Raw genomic sequence first — 17217 nt, forward strand, 5'->3', positions numbered from 1 at the left:
TCAGGCGCACTGAATTGCACGTTAACTAACCGTATGCCCTTGAGGGCAATAAACTCGAGGTTATTACCAAAGTGTAGGCAACAATGCATCAAGCCAACCAAGTCGCCGTTGTGTCATGCAACGGATGTGCATACAGAGGCTTGGTGGCAAACAATGTCGTTCACATAAATAAATAAATATAATTAAATACGAAAAGTTTGTTGCTTGTCAAAATAATAAAAGCAACCAAATGTCGTTTGCTGCTCGATTTGGCTGTAGGCGCTGTAGCCTGACCTGTTTGCATACGCAACAGTAAGCCTGGACACTCCGTCTAGGTTTTTGGCATTTTGGAATAAATTGCTGTTTGCATAAAAAATGTAACAAAAACTGTATAAAATTAAACGCATCGTTGCAATGGAGCGCCTGTGTCTCCTGGCACGGAAGTTACTGACAGTGCCCTTTATAACTTACGCGCGGTGGAGTATTCGTTCGTGGTTCCCTCACTTGCACAAGATATGCGATAATCTAACGCAAGCCTATGGTGAATTGTGCGCTACCCTTGCCGTTAGTACGCTTAGTTAAACACGCCGCTTTTTTGACGTATATGTAAATAAGTAAATGGTATATATTACTATGTAGAAAAAAATTAGCTCTTCGCCTTCGCTTATTTAATTTTATTATTTCGTTTATTTTTAGATTTCTCGTGAAGGATTGAATTAATTTATTATATGGGATATTAGAAAACTTCACGAATTTGCACATTTTGCGCTGTTTCATCATAAATATTGAGTACTCAATGTACAGTTATTGTATTTTAATTATCTGCTGCGAGCATTCTACCCTCAAAGGCTTCAGGTTTTTTTGAAGGTAAGTTTTACTATACTATAACTGTCTGGCTTAATTTATTCGCCCGACGCAAACAAAATTAATTTGCCCACTGCTACCTTATAACGGGCAACGCAAATTTAAGCGCAGCAGCAGCTTGTGTAAATTTACCCTCTAAATCGAATTGTATATCTCGTCGAAAACTTTAACTAAGCGCCAATGAATGTACTTGCCAAACCCATACTTTGCCCAGCAGACGCCATCGATTAGCAACTCACATCCACATAACCGTATATAGAACACATATGTATGTATGTACATAGATCAAATGTGGCTTAGATTAGTAGCCATGAACTGTTGGCACTGCAACTGAGTCCGAGAACTGTAGGGTATCGGAAGCGGAACCACCAAAGTTAGTATTCAAGGTATTCCAAATGGTAATTAGCACTGAGCCGAACCTCTCAACACACAATGGGTAGCAAAACAGGCGATAACTGTGAAAAATGTATACAGGCAATGGTACTGTGAACCGTAATTATCATTTTCCGCAGGTGATTTCGTTTGCATGTTGCGATAACGGCACAACCAGCACTCATTAGTGGTGCGACGGGGCGTATGAGCAATAACATTTCTGCCAAATAACGAAGATTATCACAAATACGTACGCATAAACGTTAAGCAGCCCCTATTGATGCGAACGACTGCCTCCTAATTCGGCACCCATTATACAATTTAATGACATCACAAATCCCTCGATATGGCAACGACACTGTCTAATGACGATATTGGCCTTACAATGTTTATATCTTCTGATGCTTCAGTCACACAAGCTGATAGTTAGCGCTATTAGTTTTCTTCACTTTTTACTACCCGGCAAACACAAATATTCGCATATTCGAACACCTCTTAATGGATGTTATCGCGATATTACCATTTGTAGTTTGTCGTGTTAATATTGCTGCTTCTGCGCAAGTAAATTGAGTAAAAAAAAAGTTAATTGGTTTTTAATTGTTATGCCAGCCGGACATGCGAGATGTTTTGCCACTAATAGACTGGCCAACGAATCAAAATCGATTAGCACTACGTCGGCTGTGCGGCAGGTGTGTGTGTTTGTGTGTATGCGCGTATGCTGCTAGATCAATGACCACAACAAAATGGTGAAATATGGGTCAGCAAGTTATTTATGGCGGATAATAGCTGAGCGGTGTGGGACGGCAAGTCTGGCTGCAAACTTACGTAAGGTTAGTTACGCTACAAAGCGCAAAACTGTCTATACTTCCATGAGCTCAAGTGCATCGGTCAAGTTTTTGTTGTAACTTTTATTATTTTTTATTATCTTTTATTCATATTTAAAGACTTATGCGTAGAAAGGTGAAATAATTGTTCCATTTTGAAAGTCAAATTGTATTGAGCATCAAAGGAGTTCAAACTTATATTAAAAAATCTCCGTGTGAATATCGCTAACAAAATAGAAAGGTGAAAACGAAATTCGGTGTCAGCCAGCGACAAGAAAACTCTGTAACCTGCTGTGACACTACATTTGTCTTCACAATGACATCAGAAAATAGCCCAGCTTTAGTTAGCATAAAATATTGGAATAAAAGAGGAAGTAAAAACATATCGCGCAATTGAGCGAGCAACGATGATTGCGTGTACTGAAGGAAAGTCATAGACACCGCTGGAAGTTTAAGTTTTTCTTGCTTGACATGTTGTCAGTCACCAATTGGCCTAATATTTTCTCAGTGACCTATTTACTTATTATAAATTCATAAATTGCATAACTTAATTGCCGTTTATTGGCTTGAACATGGATTACTTCAGCGCAGTGACAACTAACCGGCTGTCACGCTTCTCTTCCGCTGAAAATATGCATGCATCTGTCATATATCCTTCAATGATCGAACGCTTGCGATTAGCCCCGACAACAGCTAGCACTAAAGGGCTTGAACGTGAACGAGCACAACTAGGGCGTAACTTCAGCACAAACTGAAATACAACTTAAAATTGCTTTGTGTGCAGTTAATAATGTTTGCTAGTTTAAGTTGGTGTGTTGTGCTTGTGGTGGTGCTATGGTGCTATGTTGCTGTGGTGGGAGTCAACAGCAGAGAGCTCTTGACTGTATTAGTTAAACGCTAAATAGCCCCAAAACCCCATTTAAATAGATACATACATATATGAAGAAGCTTTTGCGTGCGATAACCCTTTAGGGAATTTCCCTCTCAAATGCAGACGGTTTTCAGGTTCTCGCGCCTATGGCAAGCAAATACAGACTTGCGATTGTTTTTCTGTCTTGGCAAGCTTTTCAGAAAACTTGTCGAATCTGTTGTTGTTATTGTAGTGCCAGAATTCTGCCGAGTTGACAGTGCTTGGCCGGACAAAAATCCGTGTCCGTACCGGTTACGTACACCCGACTGTCCTGGGAACGTTCTTGTCGAATCCGTATTTATCGGTTATGCTCAGAAATTACACACAGTTATATGGACACCCAGGTACGACATTTCCGCATAACACTCTCTGTCAGTCATCAAAGTCTCTTTAACCTTCTTGACCAGTTTCTAAAGGAAATTAGTTCAGTTTAGAGCTGCTCGAGCCTATGCAGCTTTAAATTTGTCCTACAAAGCACGTGCCTGCATATCAAATAAATATATGTATGACACAAGCACCGCCGTACAACTGCATATGTACTATATATGTTTACACGCCCGCAATGGTGGCTTTAAGTGTCCACTGTAGTGCTGCAGAGACAATACATTGAGTGACGCGACCAACGGAGGCGATCGAAGTGTGTCATATAGTGTTTGATTTGCAATACACGCAAACGACAGAGACCAACATGTTTGTAACGATTCAAGTTGTTATGTTCGATTGTACGGTTGCCTGGTGCAGCTCATTGTCTATGCGCCTGCTGCTATACTACCCAATATACAAAGACAAAACTGAATTTGCGAGTGTGTATGCGAACACGAACCGGCTTTCTAGCAGATGTGGGTGTCTGCGCACACAAAGCCAGAGGCACGACCTCTTTGAACGACAAGCGCCAACCACCCCCGTCTTGCCAACTGCCACCGCCTATAGCGGCTTTTATGGTAGCAAAAAGTGCACAGAAATAGAAGAAAACACATGCGAAACATGGGTGTAGGCAATGGAGGAAATGTTTGCCGAAACCGCTTACTTGTAAATATCCATTACGATAGCAAAAACACAAATACAACATCCCATTGTTTGTGGGAGTGTGTTTTGTGTGTGCGCGCTCTGGGGGTGGTTCTGCTTTGGTACGCTCCCAACGAAATATTAATGAACATTTTCATTACGAAATTATTTTTGCTGCTTTTCGCCTAAAACGACATGCTTTTCATATGTATGATTGAATTTATGCTTGCTGAGCGGTATGTAGGCGCGTTCTTAATGCATTTTAAGTAAGTGAGTGTGAGTGTGTCTGTGCGCAATAGTAAAAAGTCTATACATATTTATGATGTAATATGTATGATTATTTACAAGTGGCACTCTTGCTTTGCTCCGCTTCTTGAATATTGCTTTCTTCTTATGAATGCGCCTTTTTCAGTTGGCATTTACCAAGCAAATATGTATATTTGTTATGCTTTGTTGTAATTATAATGCCTTACACTCATACAATTCTTTGTATTCTTCTTCTACTTGCACGCGCGCGGCCGAATACGCTTGTGCTTTTTATTTTTGCTTATATTTTAGGTTAGCATGCCAACCGGCAACTCGTTACGGCGTAGCGTCCCGCTGTTATCCCCACCCATAGCACCGTCGCACCATCTTGTGTCGGCCGCATAAGTCACCACTGAAATACTGAGGAAGCGTGATGTGAAGGCATTTTAGTTTGGTCTGCCTTTTTGCGATGTCTCGGTGTTTGTTTGGTTTTGTTTTTTCTTTTTTATTTTTTGCTACGAGCAGACTACATTCGACACTACTATAGTTGGCAGCGCAATGGAAAAAACACGCACGGAAATTCGATTGCGCAAATATATACCATTTTCTATGTATGCATGTATATGTAGATGTGTATGTATGCTGCTAGAACCACATACATGTGTGCCGGAAAAACGGGGGGAGAAGTGCTGAAGTAAGAAGAATTCTTTGAATTGATGCGAACTGAACTCAACTCAGCGAAATACAAAAGAAAACTTCGATAGTTTTCATTATATAAGACTCCATTAAAAGCTTTAACATTCTTCAAAACTTGATGGCTTAATGACTTATTAAATTCAGGGAAATTTAATAAACAAAGTCGAGTAATACAGAGCCATACACCGCACTATAGTTTCATTATTAAATCAGCGCAGAAATGTCCAAGTTATCACATGCTTAAAGCCGCAGCACTTTTAACTTAACGATGCAAAAATTTCGCTTATTTTTCACTTTAATAATTTTATTTTAATTTTTTTTTAACATAATTTGTCCTAAATGTTTATATGAACGGACACTGACCGCTAACGCTGAACCGCTCGTCTATGCAAAGGTATTCACACTTCCATTGTCAGACTAGAAATACTCAGCGCTGCCTGCGCCTCTGTGCGGCGTGCGATTTAGTATATACGCTATTCGGCTCGCTACAACATGTTGGATGTTGCATGTTGGCGATCCAAACGACTGGCCCCACAGCCAGAGAACATAAAACAATTTGTTTAATTTCCAATTTGGCGCCGCGATGTGATCTGCTTTGAGAGTCACGTTGTGATTTCGCGGGAAGCTGGCTGCAAGTTGGCGCTATAAAAGAAACGCAGGCACCGTGCCTGGCCAGTGCTTTGGTGATTCTCGCGCCGCGATGTCATGTAGTTTAACAGTCGCGAGGTGATTTCGCGGGAAGCTGGCTGCCAGTTGGCGCTATAAAAGAAACGCAGACACCGTGCCTGGCCAGTGCTTTGGTGATTCTCGTGCCACGATGTCATGTAGTTTAACAGTCGCGAGGTGATTTCGCGGATAGCTGGCTGCCAGTTGGCGCTATAAAAGAAACGCAGGCACCGTGCCTGGCCAGTGCTTAGGTGATTCTCGCGCCGCGATGTGATGTCGTTTAACAGTCGCGAGGTGATTTCGCGGGAAGCTGGCTGCCAGTTGGCGCTATAAAAGAAACGCAGACACCGTGCCTGGCCAGTGCTTTGGTGATTCTCGCGCCACGATGTCATGTAGTTTAACAGTCGCGAGGTGATTTCGTGGATAGCTGGCTGCCAGTTGGCGCTATAAAAGAAACGCCGGCACCGTGCCTGGCCAGTGCTTGGGTGACTCTCGCGCCGCGATGTCATTTAGTTTAACAGTCGCAAGGTGATTTCGCGGGAAGCTGGCTGCCAATTTGCTTTATTGTTTTATGTTCTCAGCCGTGCCGGCAGCAGTGCCATGCAGCTCTTTCTTCGTGTAGAAAGTGTTGTCTGCACTGGGACACCGCGATAAAACAATAGAATTCCCGTAGTTAAAGGCGGTCTAAAACGCTTGCGTTAGAAATTTCATGTGAGAATTATTATCGTCGAGTTCAAACAATGTTAGAGAGTTCCTATCATAATGAAACTAAGTCACCATACAGCCACTCAGTGTACTCACTTCTAACGGTTGCAATGCAACCGCCGCTTCTGCAGACACAATGTTATAAGTGTCATTGACTGAGCCGGTCGTATTAATAGCGCACTCGTACAGTGTACTACATTCACGTTTGCTTTGTTCTGCAATTTTGCCTCGCACAACAGTATAAGGTGGTCAACTGCAATCGATATCCCATCCGCTGTGCCATTAAGCGCGGACGGTGGCATGCTGAACTCTGGCAGTCTCTCATGCTGGGGCAACCGCCCACAGATGAACTCTTTATAGCCACTTTGGATATTCTATGCGTTAAGTCTTTTAGGTAGCTTCTTAGTAATAAATAATAGTGAAGAAGGTCTTGGCTTTATTAAGAGTTTTCAGTTGGCGCCAGCTTGTGAGTTTAAATGAGACACGCAGTGTGATGAACCCATCAACCATCGATGTAGACGCATATTTTAGTTTTCAGGAGATGACGCAAATTTCTCATATTGGACCTTGTGAATATAACTGTAGACCACTTGCTGAGCAGGAGTAAACTTGCCTTTCAGAAGGTCTGATGTAAGTTATTCTCTGCCGACAATTGCAAAGTAATTTAGGAGCGTTGCAGGTGAGGTTGCCCAATTACATTGGCATCATTTGCATATCTTAGCAGTTAGTCTTAAACTTTCTTACTTCTCTTTCTACAACACCCCCCTTCCCCCCTTTTGGACATGTTTCTTTGTTTCGCACTTTGTGCTTCACCGCATTCCAATTTTTCCGCAGTTTTGTGCCGACATAGCTTGACTATTCTTCCTGCTAAACGGGCGTGATTAATGCACTTGGAATGCAAGCCTCCCAAAGCAGCTCTTATCAGGCGTGCTTGCCTCGTCACAGCTGCACAACTTCGCTTTTGCATATATTCTTTCCTTTTTTTGTTTTTGTAGTCCAACCGCCTTTGCCACATGCGGCGCTTTAACTTTGGCCTCACTCCATGCTTGCTAACCTCTTCAAACAGGAAAAGGAAGTGCACAACGCCGTCTGAGGGTGTCCTCCGCATGAACGAGTTGAATGAATTACGCCATGCTTCTGACTGTTGAATGAGAATGCAAGGATTATGTGTTTCCGTTTGTTAAAGAGCCTGGCAACAATTGAAATTGTGGGCGAGCTTCGGCAAGTGTGGCCGCCTCTCGAGTTCAAATGCAATACTGCGATAAATCCTGACTTTTGAGTACAGTTTTGTTCATACAACCCAAGCGTTTATAAAAATTAATCTTTTCACATACAGGTATATGGTATGTATACAAATTTATAAAGCAAACTTAGTTATCTAATCAATCTCCAGTGTTTTCAAGTTGTGGCATATGCTATCCGACTGCCGGTTCGCTTCGGGAACTACAGCTTTCGGTTTCTTGCTTTTGTCGATTTTCCATGCATCGGGGTTCATTAAATAATTCCTAACAAATACTCGAATTTAGTCCTCCTATAAAAAGCAAAATTATATTTTTCAAAATAGTACCTCTTCTCTATGAGTAGTCCCGTCCATTTCGCTTTCAAAACGGCCAAAGTGCCGGCCTTACCGCCATACTCTTCCGGCAGCATATCACGTGGAAAATGTTTGTAGGGCGTATCAGCATTAGGTAGATGAAAGTGAATCTGTTCTTAGCAGAAATATATATCGCAATTATCAATACGTCTAATGATTGCGACGGGGGCACTTACCAGCTTAAACACCTCACTCTTAATGAACGGCTTCACCACCGTCAACACTTTATCCAGATAAGATGGACAATTTAGTACGTGTATGGCCTTCAAGCGCACTGGGTGTGCCTCCTGTACGAATTTCATATAAACACGCAGCGAGCTGAGCACTGTGCGCGCAACATGTCGCAAACTGTAGCCGGCCATGTCGAAAATGGGTACCTCGCCATCACACATGCCCGCCTCGTCGGGGAGGACGAATCGCAGGTCGGCCATCATAAAGAACACCTTAATGCTGGCCGTAAAGTTAAACTGAAGAACAAACATTTATTTAACGTTTAAACTACAACAACAAAAATAAATAGTGCACCTTATCTGCATCGAAATCGATAAGACGATACAAAAGCAGCTTGTTTTTGTCCGGTGTCAGTCCAGGCAGCGGCAACAAGTCGCTGCAATAGTTTTTTAAATATAAAACAAACAAAAAATAACAAAAAAAAAACAGATTAAAAGGCAAACCGGTAACAGTGAAACAAGAATATGCAATATTACGGAAACCGCGGAAACGGTAAATATAGCAGTAATCATATGTTAGCAGCAACTGGTTTGGTCGACAAATCGCCAATCCAGCTCCTTCGCCGTTACTTACGCGACTTGCAACAGCTGCTGCGACTCTTGATCCGTGGGATCGCGTTGCAGAAATATGTGCGCATACTTGTTGCGCAGCGCATAATTGAGCTCAAGCAAGCGTTGGGCGCCCGCCACATCTCCGAACATCGAATAGAGGAAGCGCTCGAGTACCGGCTTCTCTGCAAAAGACATAAAAACAAACAAAAGCTCAGTCGAAGGCGCGAACAGAGCCTACTAAAACAACATTTTATGCACATATGTATGTATGTATGTATGCATATCTGTGCATTTATGTACATACATTTAAGCGTATGTATTGTTCACGCAAAAAACGGCGCGGTTTTGGCAAAAAATTGCACCTAAATCACGATGCTAGTGTGTAGCCCACTGTTTTTCACATGTTTAACACAATTTTCACGTAAACATGTAATTAAAGGTGCATTTACATATGTATGTGTATATATACATATATGTATATTTAAGTAGTTGTATATTAAGGTAATTGGCTTGTAAGTGCAATAGAAATAAATGACACCGCCTTTCAGTATCTTCTTTAATGGAACCGGTTAACCTACTGTTTTGTTATTATTTTGTTGTTATTCGTATGCCATACATACACTTACAAAGCAAATGAAAACTAGCTGGTACAAGTACCAACGCAGTGGCATTAGGAAAATTGCAGTAACTAATTGGTAGCCTAAACAATACATAGTACATACCTTCTTTAGCACAACTGCAATTAAGTCTGGTCGAGGTGTGAATATACATATGTACATTACATTATGTACATTTTGGCAATGCAAAGTTGTGTAGTTATGTAATATTTGAGTAAATCATAAAAATTACTACATACATATGTTGTGATAAGTATCAAATCATTTTTTTCTTGAATATATTAAATTATATAACAATCAGAAAAAGTGTGTGTGCTGATAAAAATGTTCAATTGGAATAACTCAATCGTCCTTAAGCATACATATATTTGCTTATGTATATTGGGTAGTCGAAAAAGTTTCTTCGTATTTTGTCATTAGATGTCGTTCCATCGTATATCTCCAGTGCAACCAATCACATTGTGTCATACCATGTAGTGTAGGAAAGGTGAGATTTTAAGCTTCATTTAGGCAAAAAAAAAAGGGAAAATAATGAAGAAGTTCGCTATATTCTGAAATTTTTGTATAAAAAAGGTAAGATTGCCACGCAAGCCACCAATTTACATATATGTAATTTGTGAAGTTTACGGATACGACGCTGTATCAGTTCGTGCAGCACAACAATGGTTCGCTCGCTTCCGTTCTGGGTATTTCAAAATTTCGATTTACACTGATGAAATAATGTATCTAGCGAAAAAAGGCAAAAAGAGGTCGATCAAAATGGCATATATGTATTTGTTTGTTTATTTATTTATTATTATAAATATAAATAAAAAATACGAAAACACTTTTTCGACTACCCAATATAAACAGAACATATTAGATAAGTAAAATGTATGCGCAAAACAAAAATAAATGTTTTGTTGACCAGTGTTATTTGTACTGACTTTTGAACTGCAGATCTTAATTTTTTTTTCCTTTTTTACGCTAGTAAAACTTATTATGGGGATTTAATGTATATTTTAATAAAGCACTTTCGCGCGTTATTATTACTACAGGTTTATTATTTTTGGTTATGTGTAGCCCTAATTAGGAAAGAGAGTATCCACACCACAACACTGTTTTTTTCTTATTGCTGCACACATATTGAAACATTAAATTAATTATTTAATTACAAAAATAGAATACAAACCGGGCTTCAATAAGTTTGCAATAACAAAATTTATCAAAAATTGAATTTAAACTGGCCACTTGTCACTGGCAGTCGAGCCGTAAATGGCGCACGTATGACTTTGAAATTCCCTCAAACGAGATCGAAATACTTAAGTAAACAAAACAGCGCCTGCTTAGTATGCCAGACAGCGCATCGGTTTATGAGCTGGATTAGTGACTGTGCTTTGTAGGCATGTCTGTTTGCAAACAATTATAAAAATTATAAACCATTTGCGTAGCCAATCAGCAAATCTTTGTCAAAGGCGATTTCTAAATAATATATTGAAATAATGTACTATATGTAAAACTTTGTAGTTGAAAGCTTATTAACTGTGATAGAATATTTCAAAACGCGCTATCTAAATTAAAAACTGCGGGTCACCTATAGCTTGTGGCAAGTGCGGCTGCGTCCTAATCCAATTTTCCAATACTTTGACAAGTTCATCTAACTCAGGTCTTAAAACCATTTTGTTCCTAGAAGGAATTGCAAACACCAAACCAGAGAAATTAGAAAAATAACGCAGTTACTTTTGTAAACAAATAATCAGTGAACGTTAAATTAGTTTTGTGAATTCCACGTGAGAATTGTTTCTTTCACTTTTGCACTTTTGAACTTTTAGGTTATCCAGTTTTCCAAACACACATATGTTCTACGGTATAGCGAAATTTACACTTCTATGCAAAAGATGAGCAACGTTGACAAACGAACTACCGCGTGCAAGAAACCCGCAGCAACTGTGCGCGCCTCCCAGCCGGACGAACTAATATGTGGGTATAAGCACGGCGACAAACTTTTACGAAGTTGGCTTGCATAGTACAAAGTACGAAATGAGCATCACGTTTAAGCCACATTATTTGCTGTTGTGGCTTCGATAGAGTCGCTGTTAAAACTCAAATGCAGCAACTTGTCTGCATGCCAGCCGTAGCAATTTGGGCCACATCCCGGCAGTCACAATGGAAGCTATTCATTTTCTTATTTTTCCATATTTTTAAATTCATTGTCAATTCTATGCAAAGTTACTTATGTATGTACAAAACGTTGTTTATTTAGCGACATTGGACCGTTACGCATGCGCGAGCACATTCCATTTATCAAAAGCCGCCCAAGCATGTGTACACACATAAGTAGATAGACGTGTCGTTTCAATATATTTCGAAATGTTTAATATATTGATACTTAGTTTAAAAGAATGAAAAATATTAAAAAATAAATGCAATTGTTAGATAAATTGTTTAAAAAATGATCTTGTTACGATAGCAAAATAGAGATTTAGGTTTTAAAACTTTTTAAATTACTTGTAATACATTTGTACATCCTGTTCAACATATTTACTTATAAGTTTATGCATTCTGTTCAATATAAACTAAGATGTGTTCATATGTGTGTCTGTCCCCATTGGCGCAAATTAAAAATTTCGCTTGTGCTGTTTACAGCGCCATCTATACTATTAACACCTAACTTTTTGTTTTAATAAAGCTTTTATATTTTAACACTTTGGCAACTCTGAACACAAAAAGCAAACACGAGCCGCATCGTCAACTACACGCAGAAATTAAAGAAAAACATTGAAGAGTATACTATTTTTTTAATTATTAAAGTAATATTCAATATTTATAAGAGAAAATAGATTCGGAGTGGCAAAAAGGCAACAGAAGTTTAATAAAAAACAGTTTCCACATACTGTATACAAAAACATAGCAACAACGTGCCGCGTGGAGCAGCACATCCAGTTAATATATTTGACAGTATATTTAAGCCGCAGCACTGAATTCGTGCCACGCGCCCCTTCCGCTAGTCCACAGGATGGTACCAATAGGTGTTGTACACGGTCACCCAGGCGTGCATCAACCACAACCAATGCCCACGGCACCCTCGGGTCCCAACACCCTACAATCTTCTTCATCAGCAACAACTAGCACTCCGTCGAACAAGAGTTCAATGTCTGTAAAACCGAACTATGCGCTGAAGTTTACTTTGGCTGGACATACGAAAGCAGTGTCCGCTGTTAAGTTTAGCCCAAACGGGGAATGGCTAGCTAGCTCATCGGCTGATAAACTGATAAAAATATGGGGTGCGTATGATGGTAAGTTCGAAAAAACCATATCTGGCCATAAACTCGGCATTAGTGATGTCGCTTGGGCATCTGACTCGCGTCTATTGGTAAGTGCGAGTGATGACAAAACGCTTAAAATTTGGGAACTGAGCTCAGGAAAATGTTTAAAAACACTTAAAGGACACAGCAACTATGTTTTCTGCTGTAACTTTAATCCGCAGTCTAATCTAATAGTATCAGGCAGTTTTGATGAAAGCGTACGTATATGGGATGTTCGTACCGGCAAGTGCTTGAAGACTCTTCCAGCTCATTCTGATCCTGTGTCTGCAGTTCATTTTAATCGTGACGGCTCTTTGATTGTAAGTTCAAGTTACGACGGACTTTGTCGTATTTGGGATACAGCGAGTGGACAGTGTCTGAAAACACTGATTGATGACGATAACCCACCAGTAAGCTTTGTTAAATTCTCTCCCAATGGAAAGTATATTCTGGCCGCGACGTTGGACAACACTTTGAAGCTGTGGGACTACTCGAAAGGAAAATGTTTGAAAACTTATACAGGCCATAAAAATGAAAAATATTGTATATTTGCAAATTTTTCTGTAACCGGGGGCAAGGTATGTGACAATAATTATTAGAGCTTTGTGCCAACAATTTTTTATGCAATTTTTGTTGGCTTTCGCAGTGGATTGTGTCAGGCAGTGAAGACAACATGGTTTACATATGGAACCTTCAGAGTAAAGAAGTAGTGCAAAAGCTGCAAGGTCATACCGACACTGTTCTGTGTACAGCATGTCATCCAACTGAAAATATAATTGCTTCTGCAGCGCTAGAAAACGATAAGACGATCAAATTATGGAAAAGTGATACTTAAAATTATCTGGCCGCTTATTTTGCTCGGTTGCATACTTATAGTTTATTGATAAAATTAGTTTAAGAAATTATTATCAAAACCTTTAATATATAGTATGTATCTACTTTTTAAAACAAAAACTCACATATATATAAATTCATCTATTTCATTTCTGATATGTATCTGTACGAAGACGAAATTATCATCCAAATAAAGTTCTGCACCAAGATTTTCGCGTCTGCGTTCCTCTCTTAACAAACAAAAGAATTAACATATTTTTACTGAGTCAAACCCCATACTTATCTGAACACTGAATTCGGGTGTTTCTATTATAAATTTGCCGCAATTTCGCAATATTATGGATTTGTTTGACAATCACAAAATCCAATGTCATTTTGCAGACAATAATATTTTTTTTTATTAGATACGGCAACATTGTTTTCTTATCCACGTGAAGCAAACTGGTGAAACTGCATCAGTCGTCTGCGTTTTCCAAAATATCCAAATTTATTTCGTGTATACTTTTTCATAATAATACGACAGAATAAATATTTTGCAGCATGTCAAAGGCGAAAGGAAAGAAGAAAAACGAACGGTTCGAAGATGAAGAGGATTCTGAACTAGTAAAGCCAGTGCCCAACAAGAGTAGTAAAAAGGGGAAAAAGGGTAAACGTGGCGGAGATTCTAGTGAAGACGAGTCTTTAGCTAGTAGCAAAGTGACCAGTATTGACGCCGATGATTTGGAAAGTGTAAAGTCTGGAAGTAAAACGGCGCCTTCGAAAGGAAAAAAAGGAAAGAAAGGCAAGCGAAAAGATGACTGGAGTGATAATGATGACGAACCAGATGATATCGTGCAAATTGGTGGTAAGAATAAAATGTCAAACGCACAAGACAGTGATGACGAGGAAGTGATTGTTCCTCAACCAAGTTCCTTTGCTAAGAAACAGGGAAAGAAAGGAAAAAAGAATAAAAAGAAGAATGAATTTAGCGATGATGAGGACAGTAATACTCCAAAGTCAAAATTCATTGATTTGGAACAAGAAGAAGAAGATATCGATGATGATGAAGACCTTATTGCAGCCGCTAAACCATCAGCAAAAAATTCTAAAAAAGAACAGCAACACAAAGTCAATAAATTTGCCATTAGTGACGATGATGACGAAGAGATTGAGGATGAATTAGGACAAGAAGAAAACTCAATTGAAACGGATAAGCTTGATTCAGAGCCAAGCATAGCAAGTACAGAAAATGTAAAAGACTCTGAAATTACCAAACAAGTCCAAGACTTGCAAATTGAAGACAACGTGCCTAAAGAAGTGCAACTTTTACCCGATGAGGACCAAACTCAGGAAAAAGAAATCAAAGAAGCAGCTAAAGAGGATACAGTTGATTCTACTTTAAAAGAAAAAAAGTTAACCCACAAAGAAAAAAAGAAGCAAAAGAAACAACAGGAATATGAAAAACAAATGGAGCTTATGACAAAGAAGGGTGGCTCCGGACATTCCGACTTAGATAGCAACTTCACTATGTCTCAAGTGCAACGTACTGCTGGCCAGCAAGCACAATTAGAACACGCAGTCGACATTAAAATCGAAAATTTCACCATATCAGCAAAAGGTAAATTATTGGTACAATTATTTTAAAACTTCTTTCGGATCGGACTTGAACGATTTGTATCTTTTACAGGAAATGACTTATTTGTAAATGCCAACTTGTTGATTGCTCACGGACGTCGTTATGGTTTGGTAGGCCCCAATGGACATGGAAAAACTACTCTACTCCGTCACATAGCCACTCGTGCTTTTGCTATTCCACCAAATATTGATGTATTGCTTTGTGAACAGGAAGTCGTGGCCACAGATAAAACAGCGATCGATACTATTCTAGAAGCTGATGTAAAGCGAAATAATCTTTTGGCAAAGAGCAAAGAGTTGGAGGATCAGTTTGCCGCTGGTGATATGAGTGTGCAAGAAGAACTAAATGACACATTTGCAGAGTTAAAAGCTATTGGAGCGTATTCGGCGGAAGCCCGTGCTCGACGTATTTTGGCTGGTTTAGGTTTTAGTGAAGAAATGCAAAATCGTCCGACTAACAAGTTTTCTGGTGGTTGGCGTATGCGAGTCTCATTAGCCCGTGCCCTTTATTTGGAACCAACGCTACTTATGCTTGATGAACCTACAAATCATTTAGATTTGAATGCTGTCATATGGTTGGACAACTATTTGCAAGGTTGGAAGAAGACTCTATTGATAGTTTCTCACGACCAGAGTTTCTTGGATAATGTATGTAACGAAATAATTCATCTCGATCAAAAAAAACTTCATTACTATAAAGGTAACTACTCCATGTTTAAGAAAATGTATGTTCAAAAGCGTCGTGAAATGATTAAAGAATATGAGAAACAAGAGAAACGTATTAAAGAGTTGAAGGCTCACGGCCAATCGAAAAAGGCGGCTGAGAAAAAACAGAAAGAAGTTCTCACGCGTAAACAAGAAAAGAATAAATCTAAACAACAAAAGCAGGACGATGATGAGGGCCCACAGGAACTATTGGCTCGTCCGAAAGAATATATTGTCAAATTCCGTTTTCCAGAACCGTCACAGTTACAACCGCCCATTTTAGGTATCCACAACGTTACCTTTGCTTTTGAAGGTCAGAAACCTTTGTTTATCAACACTGATTTCGGTATAGATCTCTCCAGTCGGGTGGCCATTGTAGGACCGAACGGTGTGGGAAAATCTACTTTTCTGAAGTTGTTATTAGGCGAACTCGAACCGCAAAAAGGAGAACAAAGAAAGAATCATAGACTACGTGTTGGTCGCTTTGACCAGCACTCCGGTGAACATTTAACAGCTGAGGAATCTGCAGCAGAGTATCTGCAGCGTCTGTTTAATCTCCAACATGAGAAAGCACGTAAAGCTCTTGGCTCCTTTGGTCTCGTAAGCCATGCACATACAATTAAAATGAAAGATCTTTCTGGTGGACAAAAAGCACGTGTTGCACTTGCCGAACTCTGCCTGAGTGCGCCTGATGTTTTGATCCTTGACGAGCCTACTAATAATTTGGATATTGAGTCTATTGATGCATTGGCTGAGGCCATTAACGAATATGAGGGTGGAGTGATAATAGTTTCTCACGACGAAAGATTGATACGTGAAACTGGATGTACACTGTACGTAATAGAAGACCAGACGATCAATGAAATCGATGGTGAATTCGATGACTACCGCAAGGAGGTTCTCGACGCACTGGGAGAAGTTGTCAATAATCCCAGTGTCGTTGCCAATGCAGCTGTATTGCAATAACAACCGCTTTCTTTGATGTTAGTATTTTGAAATTGTTTTGTTACACATACTATACGAATAACATATTGAAATTATTTAAAGAAATATACTGTTAAAGTTGAGTTTAAAAAAGGGACCACTTAAACTCAAGATGAATATGTGACTGTTTTTCGTGCTATTTTAAAGGAATAATATAAACTTATGTTAAAAATATAAGTTATAGAAAAATTTAAGAACGATTCATTTGAACGATTGCAGAAACGAACTAAGGCTATAATTATTGTTATTATATTGAATTAACACATTTTGATACATGTCTAATATCAATAGATATATCATTAGCATCAAATACCCTTCATAAGTAGTTATACAAACAAGCGTCGTCTGACACATTCATAAATATTTTGCACACAACCCGCCTTAATGCTTAAAAATATCCATTGCACGCACCAATATAAATAAGTTGCTTTCATACGAAACATAGATATGTGGCATCACTATTAGAGCTTTTAAATTTGCTTTGTCAAATGCAATTTATAAGTAGGTTGTCACAAGTCTCCCATTTTCAGTGAACG

At 39.3% G+C, this 17217-nt stretch overlaps 3 protein-coding genes across 9 annotated transcripts; 2 read left to right on the top strand and 1 right to left on the bottom strand.

The window, feature by feature from the left end:
- Nucleotides 1-746: 746 nt before the first annotated feature.
- LOC126760272 (ATP-binding cassette sub-family F member 1) lies at nt 747-16798 on the top strand. Of its 2 annotated transcripts, XM_050475791.1 has the most exons (3): nt 747-846; nt 13918-14975; nt 15045-16798. In XM_050475791.1, exons 2-3 carry the CDS (start codon nt 13919-13921, stop codon nt 16661-16663), a joined length of 2676 nt encoding a protein of 891 aa, XP_050331748.1. In that variant the 5' UTR covers nt 747-846; nt 13918; the 3' UTR covers nt 16664-16798. The 2 variants fall into 2 exon arrangements, with proteins under 2 accessions (XP_050331748.1, XP_050331750.1); XM_050475793.1 differs by lacking the exon at nt 747-846 and having other exon boundaries at nt 13791-14975.
- LOC126760292 (alpha-tocopherol transfer protein) lies at nt 7534-13681 on the bottom strand. 6 transcript variants are annotated; one of them, XM_050475823.1, is made up of 7 exons: nt 10980-11356; nt 10834-10925; nt 8666-8825; nt 8387-8468; nt 8038-8328; nt 7835-7971; nt 7534-7772 (listed from the first exon to the last, which is right to left on the bottom strand). In XM_050475823.1, the coding sequence occupies exons 2-7, from the start codon at nt 10916-10918 to the stop codon at nt 7646-7648; spliced, it is 882 nt and encodes a 293-aa protein (XP_050331780.1). In that variant the 5' UTR covers nt 10919-10925; nt 10980-11356; the 3' UTR covers nt 7534-7645. The 6 variants fall into 6 exon arrangements, with proteins under 6 accessions (XP_050331780.1, XP_050331783.1, XP_050331784.1 ...); XM_050475826.1 differs by lacking the exons at nt 10834-10925; nt 10980-11356 and adding an exon at nt 13504-13681; XM_050475827.1 differs by lacking the exon at nt 10834-10925 and having other exon boundaries at nt 11123-11356.
- LOC126760288 (protein will die slowly) lies at nt 11929-13587 on the top strand. Its single transcript, XM_050475818.1, has 2 exons — nt 11929-13122; nt 13191-13587. Exons 1-2 carry the CDS (start codon nt 12256-12258, stop codon nt 13377-13379), a joined length of 1056 nt encoding a protein of 351 aa, XP_050331775.1. The 5' UTR covers nt 11929-12255; the 3' UTR covers nt 13380-13587.
- Nucleotides 16799-17217: the final 419 nt, after the last annotated feature.

Source organism: Bactrocera neohumeralis, chromosome 5, assembly GCF_024586455.1.
Source record: "Bactrocera neohumeralis isolate Rockhampton chromosome 5, APGP_CSIRO_Bneo_wtdbg2-racon-allhic-juicebox.fasta_v2, whole genome shotgun sequence".
Taxonomy (NCBI): Eukaryota; Metazoa; Arthropoda; class Insecta; order Diptera; family Tephritidae; genus Bactrocera; species Bactrocera neohumeralis.